This window comes from Lepisosteus platostomus, chromosome 14, assembly GCF_059453375.1.
Source record: "Lepisosteus platostomus isolate fLepPlt1 chromosome 14, fLepPlt1.hap1, whole genome shotgun sequence".
Lineage (NCBI taxonomy): Eukaryota > Metazoa > Chordata > Actinopteri > Semionotiformes > Lepisosteidae > Lepisosteus > Lepisosteus platostomus.
In genome coordinates this window covers 30,733,311-30,757,447 of record NC_142624.1, presented here as the reverse complement: position 1 = coordinate 30,757,447, position 24,137 = coordinate 30,733,311, and the positions used below count along the sequence as shown (strand labels likewise).

General features: G+C 39.8%; 1 protein-coding gene across 1 annotated transcript; it reads right to left on the bottom strand.

Annotated features, from left to right (window-relative positions):
* Positions 1-1,363: 1,363 nt before the first annotated feature.
* On the bottom strand, positions 1,364-11,882 carry LOC148649213 (sterol 26-hydroxylase, mitochondrial-like). Its single transcript, XM_088605590.1, has 10 exons — positions 11,865-11,882; positions 10,699-10,920; positions 8,636-8,826; positions 7,443-7,642; positions 7,015-7,212; positions 6,272-6,435; positions 5,089-5,255; positions 4,360-4,438; positions 3,177-3,380; positions 1,364-2,767 (listed from the first exon to the last, which is right to left on the bottom strand). Exons 2-10 carry the CDS (start codon positions 10,897-10,899, stop codon positions 2,642-2,644), a joined length of 1,530 nt encoding a protein of 509 aa, XP_088461716.1. The 5' UTR covers positions 10,900-10,920; positions 11,865-11,882; the 3' UTR covers positions 1,364-2,641.
* Positions 11,883-24,137: the final 12,255 nt, after the last annotated feature.

The window sequence follows — 24,137 nt, the reverse complement described above, 5'->3', positions numbered from 1 at the left end:
TGTGTTCTTAACATAGAAGTTACCTACTTCTTAACGACAAAGATTTAAGAAAAAATGCAAATTTAAAATTGAGGCAACGAGCACATCGTGTACCGCTACAATCAATGAAAAAGACATGCAATTATAGTTTACCATAAGCCACGTCAAGGCTGGCTGCTCATATGAAGTCCGTTAAAAATGTGCAAGACATCTCCTAACTTTAATTTCGTTTTAATTAAGACTTTCATAGGATATTTTGGGCTAGAAAAATGCGAATATGAAATGACGAGGGTAGTATTAACTGGATTTTAAAAATGTTTCACTGTGTTGCCTCAACAGAACACCAATGTAAATGAAATGTCTAAAATAGAGTTCAAATGGCAATGTTATGAGACCATGTGCTGTCATTATCAGCTTCTTCTGTCTTCTGGTTTGGATGTTTGAGAAACAAGTGAACTGTTTAATTGCATATCTCAAAGTACTCTGTGTGGCCTCCAGCTCTCCCAGGTCAGTTTGGGGTTATAATTTCTAAATCAAACAGCTGACATACAGTACAAGGAATATTAAGAGGAAACTCCAGAAGTATTCCAAAAAAGAATATGATACTGAAACTAAAACATTTTCATAAGAGAAACAACTAGTTCAATGACTGCAAGTATAATTCCAGTTCAAAATGGCCTTTAGCAGCTCATTGTTGCCTTAATAAATAGAAACAATCAAACTACTGGCTTGCAGCCTTATCACCCTTCAATTCACAACTGATAACCCACTGAAGCTCAGTAGGTGTGAGTCTGGTCAGTACCTTAGTGGGAGCTCCTGGGGAAAAACTAAGGCTTCTGCTGGAAGAAGTCTTAGTGGGGCCAGCAGGGGGCGCTCACCCTGCAGTCTGTGTGGGTCCTAATGCCCCAGTATAGTGACGTGGACACTACACTGTAAAAAGGCGCCATCCTTCAGATGAGATGTAAAACCAAGGTCCTGATTCTCGGTGGTCATTAAAAATCCCAGGGTGTTTCTTGAAAAGAGTAGCTTTGAGTGGAGTGTCCATAAAAGTGCTATATAAGTATAAGGACTTTTATTATTAAATATCATTACTGTACTTCAGGTGCAGTTTCGATAGTCCTTGTAAACCTGTTGGCACATGGCTCTCTAAGACCAGGATTTGACTGACCCATTGTAAAACTAAAATTCAGAATGTGCATGTGATTTTTACAATGTTTGATTTTTTGATGTTTTAAACCAGTAGAGCTCTCTTACAGGTATTGGTATGGGCATAAAACATTCCCCATCCGGGTAGGCTTTTGAACCGGACCAAACTTTTTGGTTTTTTTTCTCCTTATAACTAGCTGAGATTTGAAGAACACAAATACATCTTGCCCAGACAGACTTAACCCAGGAGGATTTATTTATGATGGCAGAGCAAAGACACCATCAAAGCAAACTGCTAATTAGTTACATAACTAAACTCAAAGGCCTCACCAGGACCCAATACAACCCCTGTAGGTGCACTGCAAATGAACCAAAGCTGATTTTTTTCTACTTAAGAAACACTCATAAAGGGCAATAGTTAAATCCCTCTCCCCCACCCCCACCACCATCACCCCAAGACTTGAGCAATTAAATCTCAAGCAATTGCATTTTCATTTTTTATCCTTTGACTCCCTGGACTCAACCTCAGATGCCTAATCAGAAGCTGTGTGCTATCGTTAATGGGAAACAGCTATTTTTATCCCATGTGAGTTTGAAAAGGTTGTTTATTTTTACAGAAAAAAGGCACTTAGTTATGATGTACAGTATGTTGCACTAAAAAGCATGGTATGTAGCAGTAAATAAGCACTTACACTGTACCCATCCTTCTTATTACTCACTTTGAACATGATTTGGAGCATAAGAAAATGATGGGGCCCTAGGGACACAACATGCAATTTCTAATCACTGTTTGCTTCACCTCAATAGCTGTTTATAGTTTACTTCATCTCTAGAGCAAACTGGCAGAGTGAAATAGAACACTTGCATAAATACCACTCACTTTTACCAGGTATTGTTATAAAATGCTTTACAAAAAAGCACATCTGGAAGCCCCTTGCACTGCAAGATCTATTTTGTAGTGGTGCAGAGTGTTATTGCTTTATGAACACAAATGTTTTTGTTTTCTCCTAACCTGCAAACAGACAATTTCTGGTTAATTTATATTAATATTCATCATTTTGGTCCTGTTGTACAGTATATATTTGTAACAAACATTTCCAAATGTCATGCATAATTGCTTTAGCACATTTTACAAAATATTATTTAAGACAGAAAATAGTATACCTCTGAGAAATTGTCAACTGTTAGGTAAGGTGAGACAAATGTGTACAGTATGTGCACAGATCTTTTATGTTGCTGTGTACTGCTTTTACTGTGTGGGTACCAAACTTTTTTATTTGACCGACCTCTGGTTATTGTCAGACCAGAATCCTTCCTTTGCAAATACTGAATAAAAGAGCCAATTTTTTCACTCAGCAGTTTAACAAACAGTTATATACCTCTTATCTTAACATGTTATTGCCTTTATCAAACCATAACTATTTTAAAGGATTTTTAAAATAATGTCAAGCGTACTCTATAAACAGAATGCCTAGTGTTAGTGTTAGAGGCATTCAGTTAACATACTTTCTGAATGTCAAACCACAGAGCTTCGATTGTGAAATTCAAGGTTGACAGGAGCTCCTGGGACAATCAAAATTCGGGTCTTTGGATTGACAGGTTTGGATTTTGGATTTGTTTGGATTTCAAAGTTCTTAACCAGCTAGAAAAGAGAAACAGAGAAAACAAAAATTACAAACTCATGCGTAATATAACAAATGAATATTCACTGGTTCCAGTCTGAAGGTGCTATACAAATTATTGTAATCTTTTGAACAAGAAATTACATGATCCTCATTTTTTTAAACAAAAAACCATCATTTTATCCCATGGTTGTTTTTAGTAGATGCACTGCATGTAAGCCGTTAAATACACCTTAAACACTATAGCTTTTGAAATGATTCAACTATACTGTGAAATAAAAAAATCATCATAAAATAATTGTAACTTGAAATTGATATAATATGATGTGAAATCACAATGCTTCAGGTCACACATTAAAAAAAAACACTTTATAATGTATATAAGAATTTGTTTCTGCATTAGGTAGGTAAGCCAAGCGCTGTATTTACCCTTGATAAAGCCAGGTACATTTCCAGCTCTGCTATCCTACGACCTAAGCAACCTCGTACTCCATATCCAAAAGGAACTGAGCTAAAGGGATGTGGTTTCTTCCCCTGTTCCTTTTTAATCCATCGCTCTGGTTTGAATGCCAGAGGGTCAGGAAACTGTGATTCTTCCACTGAAGCAGCGTAGTGACAGAGAACCATGAAAACCTGCAATAGCAAATGTCTCAGCTTCAATTAAATAAAAAGACACTTTTTAAATCCCCCGCAATAAATAGCAAAACATTTACAGTATCAAAAGTTAGATACAGTACATAATGTGTATCTTGTGAAACCGGACTCCTACTACAAAAAACAAAACCGTGACTGGCAGTGATATGGGGGAATTGGGCCACATCACTGCACGATTACCTACATCTTTACATACGAAGCGGACTTACGTTTGCTCATCAGTCCACCATGCACACAGAATTAGGATTCCCATACAGGTCCGCCTCCTTGCATACAGCATATATGTAGCAGTAGCAGACACCTCACCCCCGTCGATGCTGTTTGGCTGGTCTTGCTCCACCTGTCGTCTTCCTACCAGCGAGCTGCTACACCATGTCACTCAAACAGACAACTCACCGCTCTACTTAGCCCTGGTCTCACGTAGTTCTTAGGTAGCCCTGTTTGTTTATACATACTGTACATATTGTCACTGTTTATTATTTTCTATTTGGTAAAGTACTGTCTGCACGGTGTAGTGCTGTCTATTGCACCGTGCATGTCCAGAGAGAATGGTGCGAATAAGTACTTGTGCAGTACATAAGGCACATATACGCCTCTGTCTTTTCTCTCGCTCAACCTTAGAACAGGCTGTCTGTAAAATCCTCCATGATTGCTGTGGGAACCGTCCCCCTGATGGGTTTTAGATCTTTCACTTTCTGTGTGTCTGTCTGCGAGACCCGGCTCCCCACTGCCACACCTGGTAGAGAGATTCTGACTCTCCTGCGTCAACCATGACTGTTCACTCACTACATAGGACACTGGCTGCACAGAGCCGATGCCAATCCCCTAATATCCTCCTGCATATATGATTACACAGCTACCCTGTTACAAAACATATCTATTTCTTTGACCATTGTTTAGAATCGATGTGCCAATTGATGAAAACGCTTAAAAAAACAAAACATTAAAACCAGATTACCTTAGGGGGTATATAGTATTCACCAAGAACAAGGTCTGTTTGGAGAATTCTGCCATTTGCAGGAACCACAGGATACAACCTAAAGGTTAAACAAAGATTTAAATGCAATACAATCAATACAGAAGACATGTAAAAACAAAACTTGCCTTTGGCAAACACAGGCAGTAATTCTCCAACACGGGTTAATATACAGTAGGTAGACATACTCTAAATGAAAATACAACATTAAAGCAAGAGACTAAAATGATCGGACTTCAGATCAAAACTCTAAGAAGACATGCCTTCAAGTTCTTGTTTTATTTGTACTGCTGCTTTCTTTGTACATTAGGTTTCAGTGTTTAATTGCAGTTTTTGATACTTCAGAAGATTAGAGTCTCAGAAAATAACAAACACATATGACCCAAAGAAAACATTTCTATAAAAATTGACTATGTTGAAAAAATAAAGATGGAAAAAATGGTACTAATAATCCATACACAAAAAATCACTTTTTACACTCGTAATCATTAGTAATAGTTTATACTATACTGCAAAATTGTCCTTCTGTGATCAGTGAACTTAAACTGTAATGAAAGCAAGCTTTTGTTACAGGGCAAATTAATATTGGGAAGACAAGAGTTGCCTTGTTTAAACACATTTCAGTTTTGTTGAATGTTTCATGATACCACACATTACCCCATTTTAAGGCAATGATAACAAAGATGCCTCCCGAGGCAACAGATACAGTACCTTAGCACTTCCTTAATAACTGCTTTCACCAGTGGCATTTTTTCCAGGTCCACTGCATTAGGAATATGGTCCCCAGGAACGACACCGGACACCTCTCTGTAGACAGAGTTCTGTAACTCTTGGTCTCTTGCCAAGTGGTAGAGAGCCCAGGTCAGTGTATTAGAAGTCTGGGTTTTATAGAGAGACATTTAAATGGTCAGGCTACAGGGAAAACAAAGGCCTTGAAGCATATTCTGACACCCAACAACATATTACTGTAAACTAATACGTTATGCATATGTGGTTTTGTATTATGTTTTCAACGCAATACAATAAACAGAGGTTTTCAACATTTTATATATACAGTATATACACAATACCTTGCAAATCCCCTGCCAATAATATCATTTTAAGAATTACATATACTTTAAATTATTTTTTGCTCAGAATGGTAGTGATCAAACATACATATTCAGTCCCTAAGTCAGTACTTTGAGGAAGCACCTTTAAGTTATTTTAAAAAATATAAATTATGTGCATGCTATAACTTGATCAGTTTGGAAAACATTTTGATTATAAAAAATAAAGTCCTATTTGAAAGTGTCCTGACTGCATGCTCACACAATAACAGAATGTGAAAACTATGCAGGGGGTGAATACCTTTGCCAGGTTTTTATTATCCTCAAGCTATAGCATGTTTAGTAACTATTATACTTACTGTTCTATAGTATAACCCTACGAGTTAAAAGAACAAAAGTACTGTATTTCTATCTCCTTTTACATCTATGAATTATACTTTCAGTTCTATTATTAATTATAAGATTTTTTAAATATATGCTATTTAAGTATTCTTCAAATTTAGTTGTTTCATCCTTTCCACATGCTTGCAAAAATGTATAATGTATGTTACACAAAATACATACAAGAAAATAGGATAAAAAGTAGTATATACATAAGGTGATTTTTTCAGGACTGTGTAATTATTGCTCAATTAAAGAGGCCTTTTAGTATTTTTGCTGATGTTTCTTATTAAGGTACTGTTTTGGACTTTATACACACTTTGCTGGTCACTTCGCTCAATGGTCTGAGAAGGTTTGCCATCGCTGTTGTCTCCAGTGGGAATAATGTAATCCTATTAATAGTGCTGAAAAAAATGCACATTGCAGGCAAAGGAATTGATTAATACTCAGTGTACAATACTTACAGTATCCACCCCAGCCAGCAGGAGGTCAGTGACACTACTGTAGATCTCTGACTGAGTCAGTTCCTGAGACTTCAGTAAATAAGTCAGGTAATCACCTTCAACAGGATCCCCTCTCTCAAGCTGAGTCTGAAGACCTGCTAACCTTTGATCAACTTTTCTTTTGGCTTAAAACAACAGCAGACAAGACAATGTCTTATGGATATGTTAGACTGTTTTCATTACATTTTAAATCAGGGTTGAAATCCTGCTTTCATATACTGTTTCAGAAAACTGTCTCCTTCGCTGTAAAAAGACTAAACATTACGTATAAATGATGATGAATAAGTCCTTGATACATATACACTGTAATTTAATGTTTTTTTAATATAGCTCCTAGCATTGAGTAACATTTGCAATAGCTAGGTTCCTTGAGAACACCACCAAGTCTTAGAATCACTTAGCTACTCAACTTCCAAGTATGCAGGCTGAATGGCCTCCTGTCATTTGCAACCATTCCTATGTTTCTGTATAGTGTCCAATTATCCTGCTAATGCTGTTTTTGCACATGCAGAATCTTTTGGTCATATACAATGGAACAGAAAAGTGTTTAATTTACATACTGTATTTATACTGTTAATAAGGACTATGTGTTGTCTTATTTTATACTTGACCACATAGACCATTATCAAAACATGTCTTTGTATTGTAAGGTATTTTACCAAAAAGGTTATACAATACTATACACAGCATTATAAAGTAGTTACCAAAATTGAACATGGTATCCCAGGCCTGATTGTGTTTTTTCCAGAATGGAAGAAAAGGTCTGGTCCATTCTGGTAAAACAGGGACTATGGCAGACATCTGCAACATAGTGTTAACAGCACTGATAAACTCTTGAGTTTCTTTAGGAATGTTGGCCTCTAGGCACCCCAGTCGACAATCCAATACAACAGATGAAATGCCTGATGAAGACAAAGATTCAGAGTTACAGTAACTGATGAATAACATTTTATTGAATCAGACAAAATGCTCTATTTGTCTTGAACTTTTTAAAAGGCCCTCCCTTCCTTAGTAAAGCTCAATAGCAATGATTAAACTGCACTTGAAAGCTTTTAATTTAGTTTACATTTTCTGGTTCACTGAACAACCTCCACATCTTTAAAAAGTATATATTGTATGTAAGGTATTTTACCTTCAAATGAAAACCGGTACATTTCATTGGCAAGATCATAAACCATAATTCCAGAGCCCTTTGTTTCTTTAAGGAACTGTATTCTCTTGATCAGGTCTGTAACAACACTGTTAATAGTTTTCTCATACAGCTTGGCCTCTTGGGGTTTTAATATTCGCTGATTAAGAATGGTGCGAAGCCTGTGCCAGTCTTCACCCTCTCTGGCAGAAATAAAGAAAAAATGCAGCTTTAAATATTGGATGTGGTCTTCAGATCACTCAAGTTTTAATAACAAAAACAGAACAAGTTTATTAACTTTTATCGCCTTTGTTATAGAGTTATAATTTAATCCTGTGATACTTTAATTCTTGTAGTCAATGAATGGCAATTTAAAAAAATGTTTGGGCAGCAGTGTGGCACAGTGGTTAGCATTGCTGCCTTGGAGCTCTGCAGGCCTAGATTCAATTCCTGGGGTGCTTTTTGTGTGTTCTCCTTGTGTTTGCATGAGTATCAGCAGCAGCCATATCACCCTGCAACTCACAACTGGCAACCCACTGAAGCTAAGCAGGTGTGAGCCTGGTCAGTACCTGGATGGGAGACCTCCTGGGAAAAACTAAGGTTGCTGCTGGAAGAGGTGTTAGTGGGGACAGCAGGGGGTGCTCACCCTGCGGTCCATGTGGGTCCTAATGCCCCAGTATAGTGATGGGGACACTATACTGTTAACAGGCGCCGTCCTTTGGATGAGATGTAAAACCGAGGTCCTGACCCTGGCGTCCTAGCCAAATTTCCCATTGGCTCTTGCCCATCATGGCCTCCTAATAATCCCCCTCTCTATGAATTAGCTTCATTACTCTGCTCTCCTCCCCTACATAGCTGATGTGTGGTGAGCGTTCTGGCGCACTATGACTGCCGTTGCATCATCCAGGTGGGGCTGCACATTGGTGGTGGTGGAGGGGAGTCCCCATTACCTGTAAAGCACTTTGAGTGGAGTGTTATTATTATTATCCTCTAGATGCTCCAGTTTCCTCCCACCAATGACATACACACCCACTACCTGAAATGACCCGAGTGTAACAAATCATGAAATAGCCTCTGTTGATACCTATATGAAAAATTTAGATCTACAAAAACAGTGGCTTTTAGCATTCTAAAAGTCTTCTGCCATGACACAAATACTTCAATTTGCAGTCCACCCTTAAAAAAGAAAAACATACTTGAGAATAGGTCCAAATTCCAGGCCCTGAAGTCTACGATGCTCCTTCCATTCTTTAATGTCCCCTCTGCTGGGAAACCTCCCCTCATTCCTTAATACCTGCTCGATCAGATGTGGATCTGCAACATTCACTGCTTTGTGTCCACGGACTTCTGACAGCCACAGAGTGCCATACTTCTTCTTGTTGATGAGCTGCAAGGGAATATGGGCAACACAGTAACAGGGGGGAGGAGGACACAAAGTCACAACAGCAAAGTTGAGTTGTACATTAGCTTGGCAGGTTATATCTAACTGTGTTTCAACTCCATCACAAGAGAGAATCACTAGTGTTAATGCTAAACATAACTACAGTCACTTGAAATCACTGGATTGACCCAAATGTTGGCATGAAATTACACATAAATTAAATATACGATATTGTACTTAAAATTAATATTAATCTTGTGATCAAAAATACAAATGTCTAGACTGTAAAACAAAATTAAAGTGTTGACTTTCCTGTCCCAATACTTTTGGTGTTACGGCTCCTTTGCACCGCAAGCAGCTTATTAACCCTAAGCACCACTACACGAGGTGACTAATTATCCCCAGCAATCCATCATCATCCAGCCTGCTTCTGATTTAAATCCTCACTTCCCGTCTCTCACTGGCCGGTATTGGTCTGGCTTCTGAGCTCTTACCTCGCCTTTTGCTCTGAAAAATATCTCTTGAATGGAAACCACAGTTCTGAACCTGATCTTGCTCTTTGACCATGACTACAGCCTCACGAATCGGATGCACAAAAATCAGGAAAATCATAAAAGTAAGGCATCACATATTTATTTTTTGTTTTTTTTAGACATTTTAAAATAGGTTTAAGCTGGACAGCTGATAGAATGGAAAATATATCTAAATAACAAATACAAAATGACCTCCAAGTCAGCATTTATCTTTTGCACATACAAGACCACTTCTATTCTAAAAAACAATGAATGTTTAGTCCTTTAACAGTCCCAGCTAATATCAGTCTAATGATAATGACTTCTGCTGCAGTTATTCCTTTTTACCTAATTTTCTTGTTCTAGTTGCTTCCCATGAAATAATCCATTCATAAACAGGATTCCTTGCATTAGCTAAGCTTTTTAAGTGTTCAACAGCTTTTTTTTCAAACATCTGAAACATCATCATTCTATAGCAGGGCTAGTGGATGCTGTGTCAGAGAATTGCTTTGGAATTAACTTGTTCCTGACAATGTCCATCATCAAGGTCTCTCTGGATTGAGCAATGAGCACATTCAAACTATCTTGCCAGAAGAATAAATAAATTGTAACTTTAGTTTAAATCCCAAAACAATGTCATTTCTTCATACAGAAAAATCTGTCTTTTATGATGGCTCACCCCAAAGTACTGCAGATGAAAAAGCATAAAAACAGCAGAAAAAAATATAATAATAATAAATTCCTTACTCTTATATAGCGCACTCAAAGCACTTTACAGGTAATGGGGACTCTCCTCAACCACCAATGTGCAGCATTCACCTCAATGATGCGACAGCAGCTATAGTGTATCAGAATGCTCCCCACACACTAGCTATCAGTGGGGAGGAGAGCAGAGTGATGAAGCCAATTCATAGATGGGGATTATCAGGAGGCCATGTTTGGTAAAGGCCAAAGGAAAATTTGGCCAAGATGCCAGGGTTACACCCCTACTCTTTTTAAGAAACGCCCTGGGATTTTTAATGACCACAGAGAGTCAGGACCTCGGTTTTAAGTCTCATCCGAAGGACGGCGCCTTTTTACAGTGTAGTGTCCCCGTCACTAGACCAGGGCATTACGACCCACACAGACCACAGGGTGAGCGCCCCCTAAAGACCCCATTAACACTTCTTGCATCAGCAACCTTAGTTTTCCCCAGGAGGTCTTCCATCCAGGTACTGACCAGGCTCAGCCCTACGTAGCTTCAGTGGGTTGCCAGTTATGAGCTGCAGGGTGATATAGCTTATTGATGTAGTTTAAAGTTATTTCGAACAAGTAGCTAGAAGCAGTACTTTATTTAAACAATACAATCATCATAATTTAATCATACCTGAAGCTCATGTGTTTTATTTAAGTATCCTCTCATAAGCCAATAGATCATAGTCCATATTCCATGTCCAGGCATCTCTGTCAGGGGCTTTGCTTGTACAGGAGCATTTTCCAGTGGCTGTGGCTTGACTGATACTGATGATATCGTTTTGTATGGGGAGCAAAACGGAGACTGCCACATTCGCAAAAATGCTTTCCTCATCCTGATTGTTTCCTCCGGTGTCTGAAAATAAAACATAGAGCAGTACCTAAAATTGAAGTTTAAACAATTTTAAACCAGATAAACAAGTTGTTTTACTTAAATTAAATTACATTGCAAATAATAATAATAATAATAATAATAATAATAATAATAATAAACTGCGTGCGAACCAAGAGCTATTGACCCATAAAATCGTAATTTTGAACAGAACTACTGTAGCTTCCCGAACACTGGCAAAGCAGGGGGAATGACACCGTGAACTGGCAGAGCCTGGTACAGGAATGCCGTACAGTACTGTCGCCATTGTAGTTTTATTGTAATCAAATCACCTGTGGTCTTGTAACTGCTGTAGAAGTTAGTTTCATGTAAATGTATGTAATAAAGAAGGAGATAAAGAAACGAATGTAACGCGCCTGTCCCTTTAAAACGCGAGAAAACTTGTAGCTCGTGCCTGTTAAGGTTATGTTTAAATTAAAGACGTAATCACGGTTGCAGCTACCTTCGTACACACAATTACTCAAATTACCGGTTTCCCAAAGGGTAGTGAATTGGATACGATACCTGCACTGCAAAATAATTGTTGCTGTGAGTAATATTCCTCGGCGAAGAAACGTATACTCACTTGCGACGCCGGAACAAAAGCAGATAGGTTATGTAAAGGCGAAAACGGTTTATTTACTTGGTCCTAAATTCACTGAAACTGAAGAGCTAGTAAACCCGCCTACCTATGGGAGCCCGTTTCCGCCAGGGAGTAAAAGAAAACGCATAATCAGAATTACGACTTAAAATCTCAGAATTCCGATTTAAAAGCTCAGAATGACGATTTAAAAACTCAGAATTACGACTTTATATCTCAGAATTGCGTCTTAAAAACTCAGAATTACGAATTTTTATCTCACATTTCATTGTCCTTTTGTTATTGTAACGGATTCGGGTTCTAGGGCTTGTGCCCTCGCCGCTCCCACCCTAGTTCGCGCCTCACTGCATGGCTCAGCTGGCAAGACCTGGGTTCGAGCCCATGCAGTGAGGCACGAACTAGGGTGGGAGCAGCGAGGGCACAAGCCCTAGAACCCGAATCCGTTACAAAACGAAAGGACAATGAGATGTGGGCCATTTCAAAGTCGCAAGTGTGAAATAAAAAGTCGCAATTGCGAGATATAAAGTCGTAATTCTGAGTTTTTAAGTCGCAATTCTGAGATACAGTATGAAGTCGCAACTGCGAGATACCATAGCGCGTTTTTTTTACTCCCTGGTGGAAACTGGTTTCCATAGCCTACACTACGAGACTGACTGCAATCCAAGTGCTCTCTTTGACCCTTCACCTACTATATAACAAACACTCTGGAACAAAGGTGAGCGTGAAACGGCTTTTGACCACATTCTCGTTAGGGAAAGTACAAAATAACAAGCGCGATAGGACTGACATTTAATTTACACCGATATGATGTGTGATTCCTGCTGTCGAATTTTTTTATCTATATACTTTGTAAAAAACAATTTTAAACCAGTCGCAAAAACCCTCAAATGACTGTTGTGAAACAAGTGCTGAAATAAGATGTTGTTAAAATAACACAGTCAGGAAGAAGTATTAAATACTGTGCATGTCTTCGTGAACTGCTTACAGATGTAAATCACACCTGTTAAGTGTGGTGATTCTATATAGCGATTAAGATATATTATAGTTTATTTTTTAAACATAATTTAAAGTAATTCACACTGTACGTCTTTCTGGATTAATTCAATACCACATCAGAAAGAGCATTTCAGACATTAAAAAGAGTTCAGTTTTGAGGCATAGGAGGTTATTGAATCCGTCTCTTTTGGAAAAACACGATTAAAAAGAGTTAGGGGTATGCTACAGACTGCTGAATTCAGATATGAATCATAATGCGCTGTATATTAAAATTCAGAACATGTGAGTAAAGGAAAAAAAGTGGTTTGAAATCTTACAGTAAACGTTCCTCATATACTGAAATGGTAGACATGATGTCACGACCGCCAGCCAGCGGAGACCAACTCTTAAGCGATCTAATCAGTACCAGCAGCGGTTATTATTAACAAGCGCCGCCGCAGGCTTTAACACACCTACAAACGCTCTACCGTGCTGCACGCCGTGTTATTTATACCATCCTAACCCGCTTTCCGATGCTCGGTATTGAGTCTCCTCCGCCGTACCTCGTTTATTCTGGATTCTGGACTTCCCCGGATTACGATTTACTTGACCCCTTTTGACCAAGACCTTGCCTCTTGCTTCGGATTGTTTGCTTCTACCAAGGTTACGGAAACACCCTTCTCCTATCGTATTGGATTGTTTGCCTGCTTTGTCAACTACCCACTCCTGCGTCTGCACAGGATCCTTGTATCTTTCCACCAGGGATTCCTAACCGAATACCGAGCCTCAAAAAGATGGATCCCGCGGACGTTCAAGCCTTTCGCTCACTTTTCAATCCCCATACCCAAGATCTCACCCAGCTTCAATCTTCGATCCAACTTCTCTCTAACCACGTCGGTCGGCTTCCGCACCGACTATTGCTCCGATCCCCGTGACCCTGCCCACCACTCCCGTAACATCACCTTTCGTTCTCCCGGAAAGATGGGACTGCAATAGGAGCTTTATTGCTCAATGCTCCTTGGCTTTCCAGCTGCATCCCGAGCATTTTTTTTCCTCCCCGGGAGCAGATCGGTTTTGCCCTTTCCTTGCTCACAGGCAAGGCTTTGGACTGGGCAGCAGTGTTGCTTGCTTGGGGAGATTTTCAGCTTCTTGCAGACCAGTTCCAGGCACGTTTTTCTCCAATCAACCCGAACCTGACTCCTCTCCGGCTCACTTCGTTTCGTCAGGGTGACGGGTCACTGTATGAGTATGTGGATGAATTCCAAGCCCTCGCCACGGGGTCTGACTGGAACCCTGATTTGCCTTTTTTCTAAGGGTCTTTCAGAAGAACTAAAGGACCACCTGGTGCTCATGCCACTTCACACCCACTCTCGAGATGGCGATCGCTCAGGTGGTTGAATTGGACACTCGCATTTGGCTGCAGAGAGCAGAGAGTCATCCAGTGATCAGTCCTGGATGTCCCAAGGGTACTACCCCCACGGTGCCCACTCTGCATCATGCACCCCTTTCCTTGGAGGCAAAGGAAAGGTGCCATCAGGAGGGACTGTCTGTATTGCGTTGCTCCAGATCACCTTCTCTCTGCTTGTACCTTGAGACCCCCATATCCCTCTCGAACCTTTCCGCAGCCTACTGTTAGAGTGTGTAGTGCTGTTTTTTTCTCAAACCTCGTCTGGGCCTTTATTCCTGGCAGAAGTTTCTTGGACTGACTTACACCTTCCCCTTTCAGTAACTGGAACCCGGAGGCCAACCAGGCTTTTTTACGCTTAAAACAACTCTTCAGCTTGGCGCCACTTCTACGACATCCAGATCCCTCTCAACCTTTCATTGTTGCGGTTGACGCCTCAGCCTATGGGGTTGGGGCAGTCCTCTCCCAGCGCCACGGAGAAGAGCACATTCCTCATCCCTGTGCCTTCTTTTCTAAGAAGTTCTCCCCCACTGAGGTTAATTACGATGTGGGTAATTGTGAACTCCTATCCATCAAGCTGGCCCTGGAGGAATGGAGAAACTGGCTGGAGGGGGCTCATCAGCCCTTTCTTATTACGGACCATAAGAACCTGGCCTACATTCAGTCTATCAAACGCCTCAACTCCCGTCAGGCCCATTGGTCTCTTTCTTTTCTCGCTTTAATTTTATCACCTATATGCCCGGCTCCAAGAATGGGAGGGCTGATGCTCTCTCTCAGCTCCATGATCCCCCAGATCTGGACTACACACCGGAACCAATCATTTAATCTAACAGAATCCTGGGGGCGATCTACTGCTCTATTGAGGATCTGGTCAGACGTGCCCTCAACGGAACTTCAGTTCCTCTGTGTGGCCCCCCCTGGATAAGCTTTTTGTACTGGACCACTTGCATTCTGCCGTCCTGCAGTGGGGGCATGACTCCCGGTTTGCAGGCCATACTGGTCGCAGACTCACTCTGGACCTCCTCACCAGGAACTTCTGGTGGCCTTCCATGCGATCTGATGCTGCAGAGTATGTCCGGGCTTGCCCGGTCTGTGCCAGGACCAAGACTGTGCACGCTAGGAAGGCCGGCCTCCTTCACCCCCTTCCGATCCCACACCGCCCTTGGTTCCACATAGCTGTTGACTTCATTACGGACCTTCCTAACCGTCAAGGCCATACGGTAATCATGGTGGTCTCTGATTGTTTTTCCAAGGCAGCCCATTTCGTCCCCCTCCCAGCACTGCCCACAGCCCAGGAAATGACGTCACTGTTTGTGCAGCTGGTCTTCAGGATGCATGGTTTGCCAAACGATGTGGTCTCGGACAGGGGACCTCAATTTGTCTCTGCGTTTTGGAAGGCTTTCTCTCAAGCTCAGGGGCCCCACATATTTTTGACTTCGGGTTATCATCCTGAGGCCAGTGGTCAGGTGGAAAGGACCAACCAAAGCCTCCTTACCTTTCTGAGAGGCTTCACCTCCAACTCGCACGATGATTGGTCATCGCTGCTTCCCTGGGCAGAGTATGCCCCCAATTCTCTTACCTCCTCCTCCTCCACAGGTCTAATGAACAGGAGGAAGGGGGAGAGAGGATATCAACCCACTCTCATCCCTGTCACCCCTTTGGACACGGCAGTGCTGTTGGTGTGGCAATATATTTCCAAGCTGCGGAGGACCTGGAGAATGGCGAGGACCGCTCTCCCCAAGTCAACCCAGCGCCATGCCAAATTAGTCAACCGGCACCACAGACCAGCCCCCCCGTTTTCGGAGAGGACAGTTCGTCTGGCTATCAACAAGGAACCTACCTCTACACCTGCCTTCCAAGAAGCTCGGGCCCAGGTATATCGGTCCCTTCCGGATTCTCTCCCGGATCACCCTTCCGTCTTGCACTTCCCCACCCTCAAAATCCACCCATCATTCCATGTCTCCCTCCTGGAACCCTTCTACCGCTCGCCCCTTGCGCCTCCCCAACGTCGCCACCACCCCTGCGTTGCATTCGGGGGCGCCCGGCGTATACGGTCCACAAGATCATTCCAGATGGAACCGCGGTACCCTTCAGTATCTAGCCGACTGGGGGGTTATGGACCCCAAGAGAGATCTTGGGTTCTGGAGAAGGATATTTTGGACACTATACTAATCGGCGACTTTCACGAGGACTATCCCGATCGGCCGTCTTGGGCGTCGGGAGCCACCTGTGACGGGGGAGGGTACTGTCACAACTGCCAGCCAGCGGAGACCAACTCTTAACCGGTCTTATCAGCAGCAGGTTATTATTAACAAGCGCCGCAGCACGTGTTAACACGCCTGCAAATGCTCTACCGTGCTGCACGCCGTGTTATTTATACCATCCTAACCTGCTTCTTGTTGCTCGGTATTGAGTCTACTCCTTGAGAGTTCTACCTGCTGGTTTTCCCCGTACCTCGTTGATTCTGGACTTCTCTTCTGCCTTTTCGACTTCGGACCTCGCCTCTCGTCTCGGACCATTTGCCTCCCATGTTCTCCCCGGATTACGACTTACTTGACCCCTTTTGACCACAACCTTGCCTCTTGCTTCGGATTGTTCGCTTCTACCAAGGTTACTGAAACACCCTTCTTCCTGGACTACGTAATCGCCTATTGTACTGGATCGTTTGCCTGCTTTGTCAACTACCCACTCCTGCGTCTGCACAGGATCCTTGTATCTTTCCACCAGGGATTCTTAACACAACTAATATGTGCTTCTTCACTCACTTTGTCAGAGCACCTACAAGAGGGAATGCTTGTATTGATCTAGTGCAGTGAATCTCAGTCCTTCGTCTGGGAGCCCCTCTGTCCTGTAATTCATCCCAGATTTTAATAGCAGAGGCAGAATTTTAATTGTCTATTGTAGGTGCGTGTTTAATTTTCTTCATTTCTTAAGACATTGAATGGGATTTAGAATTTGGTATCAACCTATGCCAGTTGAGATTCAGAACTCCCCATATTCAGCTGTCCTACTTTAAACGTAACCAGTTACTTTAGATGAACAAAAACCACTGTGGGAATGTATTATGTCTTCTTTCACCTGTGTCGGTTCATCATAAAAGTATTGCCTAGTACGAGCTTGTTTGTAAAAAAAAAAAGTGGAAATCCTAATTTGCAAGCGGAGGAGAGAAAAAGGTCTGTTTGCTGACATTACATTTTTGCCCAATTTCAGGCATACTGTCTGATGTATTCTTTGCACAATCCTGTAAAGTAAATTGCACATCGCACTTTATGTACCTTTTTAGAAATGGCTACTGTATAGCATTGTCTTGTCAGTGTCTGTCTGTATTCACACCATAGAGCTGGAGAACGAGATCTCTCTTCTCTGTATACTTGTAAAGGGCTGGACTGACAAATGAACTTGAACTTACTGGAAATAACCATAATTTATTAGGGAATAGTGACCATAGTATAATGTGCTTTTGAAGTGTGTGCATGCAAATCAAAGATTAACCATTTCAGGAAAGCAGCCTATGAAGAAATGAAACAGGTTATAAGACATAAAATGTCATAGAACGGATATTAAATTTATAAAGCCAGAAAAATTGTAACCTAAACAGATTTTGCTTGAAGCTTGGGTCAGGTTAATCTCAAGAGTATGTAAAAGAAAGGCTAGAAACCAGTGACTTAAATGGTTTTATAAATCAAGAAAAATACGAGGCAACAGAAAGTGATAAACAGGATCCAGATAGAAAAATTAATATAATGAATTGCATCCATAACAGAGTAGTGAAGATGAGTATTAGCCACCAGAGGGCAGTGTCTGTCCATATGACTTCGCATCTATTGTTCCGTACTTGCGCGCTAATGTTGCTTGCTTGATTCATTTCAAGTTATTTTGAGACTCAGGAGACGACGTTTCTAAGGTCTGGAAATTTTTACGTCGCGTCCGCATTTTATCGGATACGTTAGTATACCCTAAATATGGGTGGCAAAAGGGAGAATCCCCGGTGTCAGGCAAGCTGATCAATTATAGCAATTCAAATCTACATTTATTTTTTTCTTTACTTTAAAATAGTTTAAAAGCTGGTCCGAAAGCAGCTCATGTTATTTTCTAAAACTGATCAAATAACAGCTACATAATTACTACACTATACATTAAGTGTTTGTAATGACAACAAAATACTCTCAGATACTGATGGGGAAAAATAGTTTCCATCTGCACTGCACCCAGTCACTCATAGCTGTCTTCTGTTTATATGACCTGAAAAAAAATATCATAGTGCAAGATCTTAAACCGCCTATCATTACATTATACGAAATAACCCACAAGTAATTTTCTACCCGCTAGAAATAGTTCCCTCGCTGGTTTGTATATTGGAAAGTGAGTGTGCGTTTGATTTGAAATAGTTTCCCTACAGAACATCATACCCTACCTTAGCAGAGAGAAGCATATACGGTATTAACTAACAACTTGAAACTTCTGATTCATGTTTGACCTTTATGTTTAAGAGATGCAGCGATTTAGGAGATATTCAGGATATTTTAAAACATAATTCATTAAATCATTAAAAAAAACATCCAGGTCTTGGCTGAGGTTGATAGAAAACAAGAGTGAGATAACGATGTTATAGTGCTTTGAGAAGAAAGAGACGGGCTCTTGTCTTATCTGATCACAGAACGGTATCATCATTAGTCTCCTCTCCCGGTCCCCAGGGTATTTCAGTCTGACTGCTGCCAGATTTAATCTCGGAAGTACTAAACTTGAGATAGTTCCTCATCAGTGCTGTTGTTGTTTCATTTCCGAACTAAGTTTATTTTTGTTTTGTTTTGAGTGAAAAGAGCCCTGTGCTCGCTTAGGAAAGTCATTGAAGTAAAATAAAAACCTTTGGTTCTTTAAAATACAGAGGACTTATTCTTGTAATAGAAATCTGATTTGTTTTTCAGATTTTTTTTTTCTGATTAAAAAAAAGCAGCAGTTTGTGTTGTTCCCCTGTGGGTTTCATCCAATTACAAATCTTTTATTTCTTTCATAAGGTCAACACCGTTGTGTAGCTGGTGCTAGTCAACTTCACTGTGTTGATACTGCTCTGACAATGGACATGTGGAAGCACAAGGATGGGCTTGTCAAGGGTCATGGTGCTCCCACACCTCTTATTATCATGCTGGCAGTTGCCTATGGCAGAAAGCCATGCTTTGCTCCACCTTCTCCACCCACAGAGCTATAAATGTGCTCCTACATGTCAGTGAGCTGCTTGCCACAATGTTCTGCCCTAGGAAAGAGAACATGTGAAAGCACAGGCCCCAGAGTGCCTTCAATCAGGATTTACTCCCTGTAGGTTGTCACACTCCTTAATATCAACCCAACTGCATATTGAAGAGTTCTTTTATAGTGATTTCCTTTCGCTCTCTGTGCTGCTTCATTTTTTTTTTGTTGATGAAGTATTCAGTCTACATTCTCTTCACTTTGCCTATTTATGACACTAATGCTCTGGTAGGGTCATTTCATAATGTATTGTAACAAATCCAATTTGAATGAAGGAGCAGTTTCACCAGAGGAGCCATTCCTAATTAAAGCTTTATTTTTTTTCCCTCTGGTGCAAAGTTTCAAGCAATTAAAATCATGTGATTAGCTTCGGTCACAAAGCAAACCTTTTGGGTGTCTGTTCAAGCTTGTTGGTGCTTTTGTGGCCTCCGGCAAAACTGGGTATTCTTTTCATGGATCCTTTTAATCCTTGACGTAACCATGAAATAAAGAAAAGTTATTTGCATCCACAGCTAATTCAAAAGTTAATTATGGATGTCACTAATTGTAGGGTGTTATTGGGTGGGGTAACCTTTTAAATTGGAAAATACATTCGTTTAAGGCCATATGTGTAACTGATTCCTTACACACACTGTTGACAGAGATAAGAAATTATTTTCACAATACGAACAGTTCAATTTGTATATATCTGTTAACAAATTACACAAAGCTTACATCTATGGGGAATACAATTTGAATGAATGAGCCTATAGGATAATTGTAATTGACTTTCATGGTTTTTCAGAGAAAATAAGGTGTGGTTGTCTTCAAACTGTACTTCTTATCCTGCACATCTTGGCATAAGGAAAGTCTTTTCAGCTCCACCTGAGGTGCTGACAGGCTGAAGGGATAGTCAGGAACAGGTGTTGTGATGGGTAACACAAGGCTTGTGCTGAGCTTGTTTCATGTAAAATACCCCTTTTGCATCAGGATAAGTCTGGCAGGCTTGTGCTTGTGACAATTATGCAGTTGCCAAAAGTATATGTCTTTAAGGCAAAGCACTAGGGATTCAGATTTCTTTATTAAATGTCAAATGATAAGATAAGATATTGCCAGTAACAAGTTTGTTTTCTATTTGAAAGAACATTTGTTAGGCAAATATGAAAATGTCATGAATTTGAAGACAGAAAACAGGGGTCAATACTGAGCAGAAACAGGGTTCAGATTAAGATTCATCAAGAGTGTATTCAGCTCCACAACCCTCCTTTCTACTGACGCTTATCTGTGTCTTGCAATTACTTTTTCCCCCCTTGGTAATACTTTCCAGCTTGGCAAAAAAGCCAAAACACTCATGCTGTTTTCCTTCGTAGATTATATTTATATGGTAAATGAAAGTATGATGGTCAGAATGGCTCTTTTATTGCTGACTTTGGATAGTGCTCAAAGATATTCAAGAATTAGATAGTGGCAGAGAAATGATTTCTTGTGGCTATTCCAGTCACAGACTGGATATAAACTGCAAAGGCTATAAGGGCTTGCTTGTTCTATATGCCAAATAATAAAGGACAGAATTGATTAATTATTTAAAGTTTAGGACCAGTTAAAGGGTTTAAAGGGTTTGCCAGACTATTTGAATATATGTGGATTGCCCTATTCCATTAATATTATGTTTTGGATGTTTCAAGGACGTATTATTAAATATCTGTGGTGGTTGTTTTATTTTTCCTTTTCTTAAAAAAGAGAAATTGCTGTGGCATTAAAAGTGTTTCAATGGAGGGAGATGAGATCTGTTACCATGTTTTCACATCCCAGGGCGGTCTGAGGAGAGAAGCAACCCAAATTTAATGCAAACATCCGAAAGTTTTGACACCATGGAGTCTGGCACTGGAGAGAGCACATGTACAACTCTATATGGAGTAGAGGGTAGAAAGAGAAAAAGAAAAAGCAAATCATACAGAGAGGAGAGACAGAGACTGAGAGAAGTTTCTGGACCAGACTCTCGGATTCCACATTAATGAAAAGAAGTCTGTCACAGGAAGTATTACATTCTTAAAACGGTCTGAAAGTCCATGTTTGTCTATTCCATTATTCAAAACACTAAATGCTGCAGTTATACCAAACTGTTATGAGAATTATCAGTCTCATTGTGATTAGTTCAGGTGGGGAGCTGCGTCAGCATGCGTAGGCTGCAAAGGAACAAGTAATAGGTTTATTCCATCCTGAAAAGAGAAGAAAGAAAACGCAACGTTTCCGCCTTGGAACCTTCTTCAGGTGTGAGCACCCTTCAGACCTTTTTAAAATTATTAGAATACTATAATATGCAGTATAATTGTCAGGAGTTATACTAAAGAAACAATTAAATCAAATTCAATGAGTTAATTGTCTAGAAACATATATGTCTGAAGCCTATACAGAAAAAAACAGCATGGAAAAATTAAAAAGGACTATAAAAAATCCCTTGAAAAAAACTAAGATGTGCAAGATAAGAAGTAGAGTTTGAAGACAACCACGCCTTATTTTCTCTGAAAAACCATGAAAGTCAATTACAATTATCCTATAGGCTCATTTAATCAAATTTTATCCCCCTTAGACGTAAGCTCATGTAAGTTGTTAACAGATATATACAAATTGAACTGTTCATATTGTGAAAATAATTTCTAATCTCTGTCAACAGTGTGTGTAAGGAATCAGTTACACATATGGCCTTAAACAAATGTATTTTCCAACACCTGAAAACCTTCCTCACACCTGAAGAAGGCTCCACGGCCGAAACGTTGTGTTTTCTTTGTTTTCTTTTCTCATTGTGATTATTCACAGTGGAAACTACTGTGTAGGCAACAACATAAAACTAAGATCAAAGTTTTTAATGTATATGGTCCCATAATGTCTTTGTAATTTAGGCAGTGTTGGTCCCAAAGGATGATCGTGTATTATTTATATGCAATTTATAGCATTCTACCCACACAATGAATAAAATACACATTGCAGCAAAAAGCACCTTAACACGTGTACAAAACAGGCATACAAAACAACATGCATTTTTAGTTGTCATAAACTTTAATTTGCCCTGAGACCATTCCACAAAGCTAAGAAAATAGCTAGGCAGTTAGTGCTGTAGTCTTGCTGCTCCTCTGTCCTATGTTCAATTTCCAGTCTCAGTTGTCTGTGTGGAATTTACAGTACATGTTCCTATAGGTTTTTGCCTGCTCCATGTTCTGGCAGATGGGAGACTGATCTCCTAAGTATTGGCATCTAGGTATGATTGACTACTATCCTTTTATCAGCGATCCTGAAATGAACTGACTTCTTGTCCAGAGGGAGATCAGGCGTATGGTCTCAATCCGGAGGTGCCATGTGCTTTTGGAATAGGTTCCGACTTGCAACGACCCTCATCAGGTTAAGAGGTTTACTGATAACAGATTGGCAATTTAACTCAACTCAGATTTTCCAAGAACTTGTTGTTTTTTTTTTTGCTGGCCACAAGGTGGCGACATTTACTTACAAACGCCGTCATCACCGTATTCTCCGCAAAGTTATTCCGTAAAGTAGTTACTATAGATTTGCAGTCACATTTCCAATGAAATACCAAAGAGAAAAAAAAGCTTAAATATCTCTCTGACTTATTAAAAATTAATTGTGAAGGGCTGATGAAAATCTGTATCTAAAGATCTGATAACCCGAATATTACAAGATTATTTATACTGCTACGAATATAAATTCAATTTGAGCTGTAAATGCTGAAGTTTATTTATGGAAAGAATCCTATATTCATAATGTTCCTTAGAATACCTACTAAAATGTTTTCTACCATCTCCTACAAGCTCTTTCATTATACTTTAGCAGAGAGGTGTATAAATGTCGAAATAAAATGTATTAGTCTTTTTAAAGGGATTTTTTATAGTCTTTTTTAATTTTTCTATGCTGTTTTTTTTCTTTATAGGCTTCAGACATATATGTTTCTAGACAATTAACTCGTTGAAATGTATTTAATTGTTTCCTTAGTATAACTCCTGACAATTATACTGTATATTATAGTATTCTAATAATTTTAAAAAGGTCTGAATGGCATTCCATTAATGTACAACATTTTTAAAGCAATATTGGGAAACTACTGATTACTATTAGTCATGCAATGCAAAGTGTAGCGTCTCTCTGATTCTAATTTCAAGGATCACTGCTGAACCTTGTTTATCATGTTAGCCATCAGCTTGCGGTTAATAATATTCAGAAAGCAACTCTCTTTAAATGTGCAACACCACAAAGGCTTTTTATAAGAGAACAGTGTAGATTGTACTCGTCCTCAGACCACGATGGGCTTTATTTTTCATGATGAATGGACAGACATCACTAAGTTTGGGTACTGTTTCATTTCATAAGAATGTGTTTCTTTCATGAGACAGTGTTACATACGGTAAGCTAACTTAGTATGGGCATTATTTGGTGACCTTTGCAGTTATGAATGCAATTAGTTTTCAGCATTTACTGTTGTTTGTGCTAAAAGTTTCATAGCAAAGGGAGGCAATAGTTTTGTCCTTTTGCTTTTGTTTTGCTATTCTTTAAACAACCTGGTTGTGGCATGATAAAACCAGGTGAGTAGGAAAACTGATTTTGGGCTATACACCAAACTATGTAAAAATAATCAAATCATTTACCAAGCAGTGGTTGTAAACATCATAGTGAATATAGTACAATATTAGTGCAGCTCAGCCACTATCAAAACATAATAAGCAATTTATGATAGATGTTTTTTTTTCCTTTAAAAAACAGGTTTATATTCATATATGTATAAACCGGAATGCTAATGTTGGTTATTTATGGACAGTGAGTATCAAAACAGTTTCATTTCACTCCATTTTCATGTTACATTAGATTAATGCAGTAGTTTCTTTGCAAGAATGGCTCTTGCTTTTTTGTTATAGAAAAAGTGGTATTGAGTGCTTTTCTTTCGTTTCAAAATCAAAAGATCACAGGCTCACACTTTTTCTATAAATATAGAAG

Bases quoted from the DNA above. Each gene is read 5' to 3' on its own strand.
- LOC148649213 (XM_088605590.1), bottom strand. From the start codon at position 10,899: ATGAGGAAAGCATTTTTGCGAATGTGGCAGTCTCCGTTTTGCTCCCCA. The intron at 8,827-10,698 runs GTATGATTAAAT...ATTCCCTTGCAG, and splicing joins ATAAAACACATGAGCTTCAG to CTCATCAACAAGAAGAAGTA. The intron at 6,436-7,014 runs GTAACTACTTTA...TGTTGTTTTAAG, and splicing joins GGATACCATGTTCAATTTTG to CCAAAAGAAAAGTTGATCAA.